Below are 10,863 nucleotides of genomic sequence, written 5' to 3' on the forward strand. Positions count from 1 at the left end.
GATCATTTTTGAGTTTCCCAGCATGCTAAAAGTTATCGTCTTTGTTTTATGTAGTTTGTGAGTTTATAAATTTCTTATCTGTTTCCAGGAGCACAGGCAAATCTCATACCTGCCTGCCTCTGTCTCTCTCGTGGCTGATGTCATTTTGAATTTTGCGCGGTGTAGATTTACAAACGTCTCACTAAAGTTTTTATTGCTGAAAGTTTGTTTTTACATGTACTTTAGCAGTAGGCACGCGGGTAGACCGACTGGAAGTCAGATGCAACCATTTCACGTCCTGCGTGGATATCTCAGAAATAGTAAAAATTTCAGATCCTTATCCTCGGGATCTTCGAACCAGTGCATTAACAATCAAAATGGAAATAACCAGTGCACGTCTGACATATGCTTTTCTCATTTCCATGCCACATCAGAAGGAGATATTGAAAGATTTGATTGTTCTCAAAAACCTTCAAAACTTTCAACACTTTCTTGTGCTGTTTTGCTTAACAAAACTGACGAGTCATCAGTTTGCCTGGGTGATGGTAAATTTGAAATAAATTATATTATTTTCAACATTCCATTTCCAGCAAGAGATACCCATTGTTGCTGTACTTCATCAAGTTCACCCAAAATATGTGCTCCGGAGAAGCGAAAAATGGCCGAGTTGACACAATTATGGACAATGTCCCAAGTTTGGTGGCTAGTCTTTGGTCATGTTGGGCTCTCGTGTGTGGTTCTTCTGCTAGTCACATTCTATATGAAATCAGTGAAATATTTACCGAAATATAATATTGTGATACCAGAGGAGAGTAGAATGACGACTATTTTATGGGCAAAGGTTGGGATTTAATGTATAGTTTATTCCAGAAAACATTTATTCAGTCACTATTCCTCCTTCTATCATTGGTAACCATATACTTTCCATTTCGAAAAGTTTGCATGAAACATCCAAAAGGAGTTTTCACAACACCACGGCACTTCTTGTATCAGGTAAAACGCCAGTAATCACAGGCCAACCAAATTAATTTAGATTTTCGATGCTGGAATCGGTCCATCTTTATATTTCTCATTTCCCTTGATATTCTTCATTTTCGATTTTTCTTTATTCATTTATGTTGTAAGTTTTTTAATTCTAGTCCATTCCATATCTTTTAATTTTCAGAAAGATCGAAAGTATATCAACAAGTTTGGTGCACTCTTCCTTGCTATTTTCAAGCTGATTACAGTCCCAATATTTGTTTATGAATGCTTTCTTTCTACAGTTTGTCTCTGGCACAAAGATCATGAACCTGGCTATTGTAGACTAAATGGAGCAATTTGGCAGTTTATGGTATTCCGATAGCCTTATTCCAACATTGAACGAAACTTCTGATTCAGCTGTCACACTTCTTCATTTTGGTTTATCATATGTTGCTTGTCATCCAAACATACCTGCTCAGTAAATTGAAGCCTAATATTGATCCAATTCCACGAATCAGCGAGGAGACCCCAAGCCAGGTGGCTCCAACTATTCTGAGTACTCAATCTGGTGAGACGAGAATCGAGAGCGAGTTTAATGAAATGACATATATCCATCCGAGAGTGAGAATGATTAAAGTGAAATATATTGCAACATTATTTTATTTTCAGCCATTCCATGTCCCACGGCTTGGATTGTCTATATTGAATGTGAAGAACAATAGGAACAATGATTGGTTGGCGTTGAGGTCTGCAGCGAAAATTATTCTGGTTATTTTAAATACAGTTCATTTTTTGTAGAGCTCTGTTGTCAACCACTGGCTTCTACAAGTTGTATCCATCGAAGTTTTTGATTCCTCCCGGCAAAGAAATTTCGGTGAAAACTACATCTAGAGCTACCAAAAACAGTCGAAATTTCAGATAGAAGTCGAGCAATGTACTAGAGCTGAATCTCCAACGTTGAATCACAATATTCTTATTGAATGGTGAATTCATAGTTCTCAATAATCTCTAATCCATTCTATTTCAGGTTTCCTCTTGACTCGACTCCACCAACGGGTGACTTGCAACGTCTTTGGAGCAAACCATATTTGGTTCCACAATCGCATTGGCAATATTTCGTTCTTCCGGTTTATGTGGATGATTCGGTGACTTCTTATAGCCCTAGTCATGTGTCAAGTGTTGAATAAATTTTTTAATTATTAAATGTATATCAATACAACTGAAATGAGTTCAATTTTACACATGTTTTGAAAGATCTGAATTGAGAGTTTGAACGAATATGGCAAAAAAAGAAAATCACAGAATATAAACAAAATGTCACAATTTTAAATACAAAAGCTACGCGATAAAGCTATGTAAGTTAATAGTCGTTAAAAGTCAGATGAATGAAGTAGAACCTTCACGATGGTTGTTTCAGTCGTCTCTGAAATAATTTGATAACATTTAAACTTTGAAATTATTAGAATTTTGTTACCTGAAAGATAGTAAGTCGTACATTATACTATCACAGGATACAACATCAAAGAAAGTCATTACAAGGTAAGAGTTTGTCATTGCTTGTACTTGCTCCTGAAACTCATTTAATTTTTCATAACAAATTGATGATGGAACCAACCGTTATATAGCTCATGCTCAGAAGAAGCTGACCAACTCGAATAGCTGGATCCTCATCACCTCGTTCTTCAACTACTTTATGCAAGGCTTGAACTATTGTGTCTCGTTGCCGTGCACAAATTGCTCGTCCCTCCTCTAGTAACCGATAGTTACCTGAAACGAGAATTTTAAAACTTTACTGTAGATATTATTTACTTACTGATTTGCCAAATTATGAGAGCTTTCAGAAGTACGTATTCTTCAAATGAGACTTCTAGTCGAGCGAACGGAATTGCCAGATCGAAATATTGTTTTAGCTTCAGTGGCATTAGGGTTCTGCAAGATAACAATTTACTGAGATTTAAAAAAGTTTAGCAAACTCACTTGTACTTTTCATGTTCTTGCGGGGTTTGAAACTCTGTTCCCGCGCCTGGCTCATCTCCACTTATTGGAATCGGATTCATATTGATATAGTCACCATTGAAAAGTATTAGACGTTCTTTTTCTATTCCAACTCTGTAGAAAAACTGACTGAATCTAATTTTTGAACATTAAATACTCACTTATAGCTATAATAGGCAGATGCAAGCATTGAATCTACGGCGCAAGCCATTCGATAGACCACATTTTTGTCATTTTTGTGTAAAGCTTGAAACTCCGGAAATTGATTCACGTAATCAAGAATCATAACAAAGTCGTGCTTTACAAATCCGCAAAATGATTTATAGTTGAAAGGTTTCAGCTGATGATTTTCGTAGGGCTGAAAGAGAATATTGTGAGAAATGGATATGGTGCATTGAAAACTCACACATTCACAAGTTGTATCGAAAACATCTCTTATCTGAGTATCCGTGTACATTATTTTCCTTCGATCATTCAATGAAGCTTCTGTTCTTACATAATGATCAACTAATTCGAAAATTTTATTTTCAACTTCAACGACTGGGTAGAACTGTACATGTTGAATAAATCCTGCATGGCTGGTGCTTGCCTGGTGTATATCGAATGGAGGAGAATTGGAAAGCACACGTTGACAGTGCATACGGTCACCAGTTGCTGGAGTAAGAAGTATGGATGGAGTTGAACGGTGCAGTGGTGGAGGTGTTACTGTCATATCAAGTGGTTGAGAAGATGAAGGATCCGGTGAAAGGTATGACTCAGGAATCGTCATTTCATTAATCCCTGATTCCATTTTCGGGCTCGAATCTGAAACAACAAATGGTATTATTAAAGTATCGTCAGTCGGGATAGATACACTTATAATACTCTAACATAACCGAATCTCATAAAAACTTTCCAAAAAGATTAAGAGTTTAAAAAACCTCAGTTTTGGTGAATTGCCAAATTTTCAAAAAATTGTAGAAATTGTTACAAGTTGGAACCCTGGAATTTTTCCAATTAAAACAATTAAAACGCTGTAAAAAAAAGGACTTGTAGATAAATATTTTTTTTGGTCAACTTCCAAAAACTGTGATAGATGAAAACTGAGTTTTGCCCACTTTTGACGGTAACTAAAAAATTTAAAAAATTTTTTGAAACGTTAAACTGTTATACTTAGGAATTTTATTACCATAGGAGAGGGTTTAAAAAATTTCCCAGTCGAGGGCTTCAAAAATATTTTCGAAATAAATTAGAAACTAACCTTGAACATTTGTATATGTATTTACATACTCATCATACGAAGATTCAACATCGTCATCTTCCTTTTTCGATACAACCAATCCCTTGGAACGTCGTTTTGCAACTCTCGTCTCTTCTTTTCTCGCTTGCACCACTGCAAAACAACAAATTACTGTTTTTTGTACCTCGGACTTTTTGGCCAATTGAACATGTGACAAATGACCTTGTCAATGATCACTCACGTTCTCTGCGCATTCCGGCATCTAAACATTTGATGAACCGACAGTGACGGCATATCATTCTGAGCTCGTAATGGGTTCTACACGGATTTGTGTCATCTCCAGTGCCAATGCATTCGTAAGTCATTGACATTGAAACACTTCTTCGGAAAAATGCTGCACATGCCTGAAAATATGCTCATTTATTAAATTTATTCCAATTAAATTGTGAGAAACATGTTTCCGGAGGTATTAGTGATGCAAATTGTACTTTTCATTTTCTCTTTATTTAAACATAAAGCATGCAAAGTGTGATGTACGTTATCAACAACTTTTTCTATTTGTTCGTGGTTTTCAGTAAGATTATCATACAAAACTTGGTCAAAAGGAGCTAGTTTCTAAACAGGAACTGTACTGTGGTGTGTTCAAACATCCGATCAGATGAAGATCTTCTATTGTCATTCTAGCTACACTTAAGACTACAAAAACAAATAGTGTGAGACACATACCACAAATGGCCACAAAAATAAGTGATGTTTCGTCGAAATACGCAGACGGAAAAAGAAAATACCTGACTACAATACACTTCTAGATAACACAGGATAACAATAAAAACACGTGGCGAGCATGTTACAAATTTTGGCACATTTTCAAAGCATAGTTATATTATTACGCCTTAAAATACTTTAGGACCTTTTTTCACAATTATCACTAATGAAACCAACGGTTTATCGGTGTTTTTAGAACAAAAATTCAAGTCTAGAAATGTTGATTTTACGAGTTTGAATGATAAAAAATATGATAAAAGTTTGAAATTACAGTACTCTTCAAAGACGCACAACGTTTCGAATTTAACAAAAATATGTTGCGCTGAGGCAGGATACCGTGGGCCTGGGTAATAATGTCCGATGCAAATTCAATTGTTATCCAGAAAACAAAAAATGTATATTGTACAACAACAACGAAAGTACAACACTTGTAAAAACAAAAAATGTTCATTTTTTCGGAGTAGTGCTAATTAATAATTGATACGAGAAATATTTTTTTCTTGATCATATTGCTTACCTTACAAGAACGACCTCCAAAATGTAGAGTATTGGCAGTGGGAGATGAACAGACATGACAACTTCGACTGTCAGTTAATGGAGATGGCATTCCACGTGGAGATGTTGAAGCTTTATTTACAATCTCTGGGAGATGATTCGATTCCGGTGGAGGTGATGAAGATCCCTCTTTCCAAATGCAGAAGTCAATATCGAATGATGGTTGGAATCCAAGATCGTAAGATGGAGATGATCCTAACGAATCACCAACGTCCAGAGACTCAGGAGATGGTGGTACGTCTTCAAAAGTATTTTTGAATAAATCGGTAGGTGGATAGAAATATTCATAGAGAAGGTCCGTAGACATATTTGATTAAAGTGAAAATGAATGGAGGTGTGCGGCAATGGTAGAGAGTAAGAAAAAGAGAAGAGAGAGGTTAGAGAGAGAAAGGACCGAACAAGGTTAGTACTGATAAGAACAGAATTGGGGGAAAATGAAGAAGAGAGAAAGGTGGGAAGAGGCTAATTGGAGGAGATGAGAAATTGGCTGGACAAAGGGGAGAAGATATTAATATATGGATTTATTTATTTGTTACGGCAAGAGATAGAAAATTGATTCATTAATTTTAAAGAAATGTGAGTTTTAAATTTGCAATTCACTGAATTAATATTTTCAAATATATGTATGAATAAAAAGTCTGTGGTTTGAAAATAATGCAAAACTATTTTCAATTAAATTTCGCCTATTTATAGTCACTGGAACGGAAACTTCATTCTGTCTAATCGAAAACGTGATGGGAAAATTTCAAATTATCACATTGAACTTATGGTTTTTCAAAAAATTTAAATACTCAAGTTTTGAATATTTCACACAAATATATATAAAAATAATAGAGAGAATAAAGATTTACGTTCGTTATAGAATTAGAGAGAAACGTGCGAGAACAAGAGATCGCCGACAGTGGCAGAGATTGCGGAAAAGGTGGATGTAAGAGAATTAGAGATAAAAGAAAATGTAAGTATATTAATACGAAAGAAAAAACAACTAAGCTGTCTGCGACTCATTGAGAGTACTAATCTTTTGAACCCTGGAAGATATGTAAAATACTGCTTCAGAAAACTGGCCGAATTGTTTTCAGAAATTGACATCTTTTCACAAGTTTATATGAAAATATTTTCCTGGCAATGCAGAATAATCAGAAATCATTAATATTTGAAATATACTTTTTTTAATAAACTTTTTTCAAATTCAGATCGAAAGGAGCAAATTTTTTTCAATGACGAAGAATTAGGACTATTCATCGGCAAAAAATATCATCATGCTGCGGGAACAGAAATTATTAATTTCCTGTATTCTTGTCATCATTTTGAACTGATTTTCATAGGTTAGCATCAGAAACTATAGAAAATTTAAGAAAACTCGAATGTTTCCAAACGACTGTCAGTCAGCCAACCAGGTGAAATGATAAGAAAATGTGCATTTTATGTTCATAGAATACAAGGGATAGGTGGTGATAACACAGAATTTGTAATATTCAGGCATTTTTTGAGGATTACCGGTTTAAATTAAAATGTATAAATATCATACAATTTTTTTCTATTTCAAACGAATGTTCATAATGAAAAATCTGAAAGAAAACATGAAAAACGCGGGTAAAACTATTTTTTTAAAAATGGATATGCACATTTATAACACAGATGATGATTCTGTACAATTATATTCAATTTCATACATTGAAGATCATCTCCAGAGTGTACAAGTCTTCTGACGATCACAAGCTAGAAGACCTCGGCCTGACGGATTCCATGCCAGAGACATTATTTGAGCCGAACTGAAAAAAAAACATTTTTGAGAGCAGAATTGGGGCATTGTACTCTGGAAGCGGATTTAATTTCCCAAGTTTTCGATTTTCATTCAAAATTACGGTATCTCGAAACGATAATTTTTTATTAAATACATATTCATCTTTTAAGAGTACTGTAACTTTAAACGCTTGTTGCTGCCATATTTTTTTACATTTTTTCAAAGTTTTTATTTAAGTGTAGTTTTATCGAAAGATTTAGAAATTAAAATTCCGCAGTACTCTTTAAAGGCGCACGCCTTTTCGCAATTAACTGAAATATATCGTGTCGAGGGCAGGTGCTGTACCTTTGGAACTAAAATCGCTAACTTTTGCGTCTGGCTAATGATGGTAACAAAAATTCTATATTCTATAATATCACATTTTTGATTAATTCTAACAAAAAATTTTGAAACATTTTTGAAACACTTTTTTGTAATATCGTTTCTTAATTTCACTCACTCTGATCTCGCAGTTTTCACAACTTTTTCCAACTTTGTGGTTTTTGTATTCCAAATGAAAACAGACGAATTCGAAGATCCAGCCAGCACATATTCTCCCGTAGATGAAAAGATTGCTCTCGTACTATCACAGCTAGTTTTATACTGTTCTGCTGAGTAGAGATGAATAATTCCATAGTTGCGAACATCGATCAAGGAAAGTGTATCATCTCGTGATGAAGCAAGAACTTGAAGACCATCCATCGAGATATCAAGAGAGCTGACTTTTTGTCCGAGTTCTACTGAATACGTTGCATCTGAAGAGCGTGCATCCCAGAACCGAACCTGAAAATATAAAAAGTTAAACCATAAATCGTTTGTACACATTAATAATTACCTTTTTATCAAAATGGGAAGAAATGAAGCTGGATTGAGAAACACCACATTTAGCAACAATATCAAATACTGTGGATCCAACAAGATATGATTTGAGACAACGAATACTACTGATATCCCAATTCTTGATTGTACGATCCGCAGATCCAGATATGACATTGTGTGACTGGAATAATCTGAAAACCAGAAAAAATATACCTAAAACTTTATGCGAAAAGAAATTACCTTGCAGATGAAACCTTATCCGTATGGCCAGAAAACGTACTCAATAGTCTTTGCGAATCAATATTCCATAATCTGCATGTTTTATCGTTACTGGAAGCAAGACATACATGCCGTTGACTGTCGTAATCCAAACGATTAACTGGTCCCAGACAGCCAGAAAGAGTTGAAACTTTTGAAGCATCCGTCTTATTTGGCGAAACTCTCCAAATTTGAACTTTTGAATCACTTCCAGCTGTCGCAAATGTATCATCAGACATCCATTCAACATCATGAACTTCTCCATCGTGTGTAGACAATTTGAACTTAACTTCTGATGGTAAGACGTCGGTCATCATAAACTCATCTAAAGTTTCGGGAGATGTACCAAATGCTGAAGATGCTCGCTCGTCACCTAAATTTAAATCAGCCGTAGCTTTTGCAATCTGTTCTCTGATTCGCATCTGTGCGCGTTCTTCTTGCAAAGCTATTTCAGCATTCATAAATTCCGCAGACTTTTCCTGTAGTTCACGTATTCTGTTTAATAACTGAAATCGTTCGTTATCTAGCTGCGTTTTCTTCTCGGTAAGATAATTGCAAGTTGCAACAAGAGATACTCTTTCAGTGTTTATCACAGAATTTTCTTCTTTCAATTCGGCCAACTCGTTCTGTAAAAAATAATTATGGTACATACAGCTCAGTGAAGAACAACTTTACCTCTAATACAGTCATTTTTTTTACAATAGCATCGGTTTCTATTCTCAATTTATCTCTCTGTGAGGAAACCAGAGAATAACGAGATTCACTGTCAGCCAACTTTCTATTTGCATCAATAAGGTCCTGATCATTTTTACTTTTCATTCTGTATACATTTGCCATTTCTTCTTTCATAACAGCTAATCGATCGTTTACATTTCCTTTAAAGTGCTCATCGTTTACAGAAACAGATCTCGATCGGTGTGATTGTTGCAATTGTTCATCCAATAACGAATAATTTTTGAACATGTCTTTCACACATCTTTGCTGGCGTTCTCGTTTGCACAATCGATTCAGTATTTCCAAGCGAAAGGAAGTCCGATTGTCGGTCATCCTCTGAAAGACAACTATTACTCGAGAGAAAAAAAAGTTTCATAAAAATCTTATCGTTTCATACGACTTAATGAATATATGAACATAAAAGCAAATGCAGGTTTAAATCGATATGAATAAAAAACCTATTGCACATGTCTTGCAAGAAACATATGCACCATGTGTGCCCTTGACGCATTTTGCGATGCAATGCGTACGAGAAACGCGCCAACCCTAGACCACTTTGAGAGGGAGGGGAAGGATAGAGTAATCCCGCGAAATTAATCTTGTTTTAAAGATTTGAATAATTAACTGGAGAACATAGAAGATATTAGAAATGGCATATTGAAATTGCTGTCAACAAATTAAACTGGGTATATTCAGATGGTACTTATGGTATTGTCACACTTGAAATAGAATGTAAACATAGGTTTACAGGTTTATTAACAAAGTTGAAGCTTAAACCTGTGGGATTTGCAGGACTTGAAGGTACCAAGAAGTCTGGAGTCAGTGTCCTATGTTTCAAGTAGATAACTAGCATCAACTAGTATGGTATGTTCTAGTTCATCAACTTATTGGTTTTTTATTGGGTTTTCAAAAAAAGCAAACACAAACATTGACAGGAGCCCGGAAAACGCAATTTCGAAATGAATTCTAGGTTAACAACCATTTGTAGCATAAATTTCATTTTGATACTACCAACGGTTTTGAAATTAAGAGACAATAGATTTTTTGGTTTTGAAAAACAGCAGCCTTGAGTATGCGAAGTTGTACTGTGAATTGTTCACAGAATGAATATACTTCATGTTTAAATTGCGCTTTAAATCTTACAATTATAGTATCCGTAATAAAAAGTTAAGTAGCGAGCAGAAACTCTGGCATAGACTTCAACTCCTCCAGTTTTTTTTTTAATTTTTCTCCAATTTCCTGCCTATTTTGGCATATATTGAACAGTGTTGCCTACAGTAAAATAATCTATGTTTTCAGGAATACTGCGACTCATTCTGCCCAAATATTTACTTTTATATTCTGAACAAAAATAGGTTTCTTCTTTCTTCTGTCCATATTTTCCAATAAGCTTTCCTCTGTTTAGAGTTACAGTAATCCTAAGTGGCAAGTGATGGAGTAAATCCGATGCTCTCTCATGCTCATCATAAGCTCTCACATTTAATAAAATTCATTTTCCCGCCCTATGTCCACCTCCTCCTTCATTTGATTTTCTACCCATCATTCATTCTGCTCACTACTTTTAAGTTAGAAGAATATTCTACTTTTTAATTTTGATTTTTTGTTTATTGTTCAGCTATGAAAGTTTGATGAGAAACTATCAGATAATCAAGTTTCACTTCATCAAATAAATTTCATTCTAGGGTTATATTTTATGTGCTTTTGTGTCTTAATTTCATCTGTTGGGTCACATTTTTTGAAAAATGTAAACGGAAACACCGAAACAAAAATAAATAGTCAAGATACAGTCAAAAGATTCAAACATTCTTGATCA

The 10,863-nt window shown here is 34.9% G+C and overlaps 3 protein-coding genes across 4 annotated transcripts; 1 reads left to right on the top strand and 2 right to left on the bottom strand.

The window, feature by feature from the left end:
• Positions 1 to 4: 4 nt before the first annotated feature.
• K06A1.2 lies at positions 5 to 2,147 on the top strand (the record flags this gene model as incomplete). 2 transcript variants are annotated; one of them, NM_001313631.2, is made up of 11 exons in its annotated part: positions 5 to 57; positions 313 to 524; positions 570 to 820; positions 865 to 972; positions 1,013 to 1,099; positions 1,145 to 1,312; positions 1,360 to 1,563; positions 1,612 to 1,688; positions 1,741 to 1,816; positions 1,861 to 1,925; positions 1,970 to 2,147. In NM_001313631.2, 11 exons carry the CDS (start codon positions 23 to 25, stop codon positions 2,127 to 2,129), a joined length of 1,443 nt encoding a protein of 480 aa, NP_001300560.1. The 2 variants fall into 2 exon arrangements, with proteins under 2 accessions (NP_001300560.1, NP_495297.2); NM_062896.2 differs by lacking the exons at positions 5 to 57; positions 313 to 524 and having other exon boundaries at positions 638 to 820; positions 1,970 to 2,129.
• Positions 2,148 to 2,189: 42 nt separating this feature from the next.
• On the bottom strand, positions 2,190 to 5,787 carry nhr-22 (Nuclear hormone receptor family member nhr-22). The gene is made up of 10 exons (NM_062897.7): positions 5,439 to 5,787; positions 4,398 to 4,560; positions 4,178 to 4,309; positions 3,344 to 3,741; positions 3,099 to 3,295; positions 2,920 to 3,051; positions 2,756 to 2,871; positions 2,558 to 2,709; positions 2,417 to 2,511; positions 2,190 to 2,365 (listed from the first exon to the last, which is right to left on the bottom strand). The coding sequence occupies exons 1-10, from the start codon at positions 5,781 to 5,783 to the stop codon at positions 2,356 to 2,358; spliced, it is 1,740 nt and encodes a 579-aa protein (NP_495298.1). The 5' UTR covers positions 5,784 to 5,787; the 3' UTR covers positions 2,190 to 2,355.
• Positions 5,788 to 6,883: 1,096 nt separating this feature from the next.
• Positions 6,884 to 9,386, bottom strand: atg-16.2 (Autophagic-related protein 16.2). The gene is made up of 5 exons (NM_062898.4): positions 9,012 to 9,386; positions 8,319 to 8,962; positions 8,095 to 8,269; positions 7,720 to 8,042; positions 6,884 to 7,248 (listed from the first exon to the last, which is right to left on the bottom strand). The coding sequence occupies exons 1-5, from the start codon at positions 9,381 to 9,383 to the stop codon at positions 7,158 to 7,160; spliced, it is 1,605 nt and encodes a 534-aa protein (NP_495299.2). The 5' UTR covers positions 9,384 to 9,386; the 3' UTR covers positions 6,884 to 7,157.
• Between the last annotated feature and the right edge of the window lie 1,477 nt (positions 9,387 to 10,863).

Source organism: Caenorhabditis elegans, chromosome II (assembly GCF_000002985.6).
Source record: "Caenorhabditis elegans chromosome II".
Taxonomy (NCBI): Eukaryota; Metazoa; Nematoda; class Chromadorea; order Rhabditida; family Rhabditidae; genus Caenorhabditis; species Caenorhabditis elegans.

Excerpts from the sequence above, each read along its gene's own strand:
- nhr-22 (NM_062897.7), bottom strand. The coding sequence starts at position 5,783 with ATGTCTACGGACCTTCTCTATGAATATTTCTATCCACCTACCGATTTA. Across the intron at positions 3,742-4,177 it reads TACATATACAAATGTTCAAG|ATTCGAGCCCGAAAATGGAA; the intron begins GTTAGTTTCTAA and ends TTGTTGTTTCAG. Across the intron at positions 2,512-2,557 it reads TGAGCATGAGCTATATAACG|GAGCAAGTACAAGCAATGAC; the intron begins GTTGGTTCCATC and ends AATGAGTTTCAG.
- atg-16.2 (NM_062898.4), bottom strand. The coding sequence starts at position 9,383 with ATGACCGACAATCGGACTTCCTTTCGCTTGGAAATACTGAATCGATTG. Across the intron at positions 8,963-9,011 it reads AAAAAATGACTGTATTAGAG|AACGAGTTGGCCGAATTGAA; the intron begins GTAAAGTTGTTC and ends TATTTTTTACAG. Across the intron at positions 8,043-8,094 it reads CTTCCCATTTTGATAAAAAG|GTTCGGTTCTGGGATGCACG; the intron begins GTAATTATTAAT and ends TTATATTTTCAG.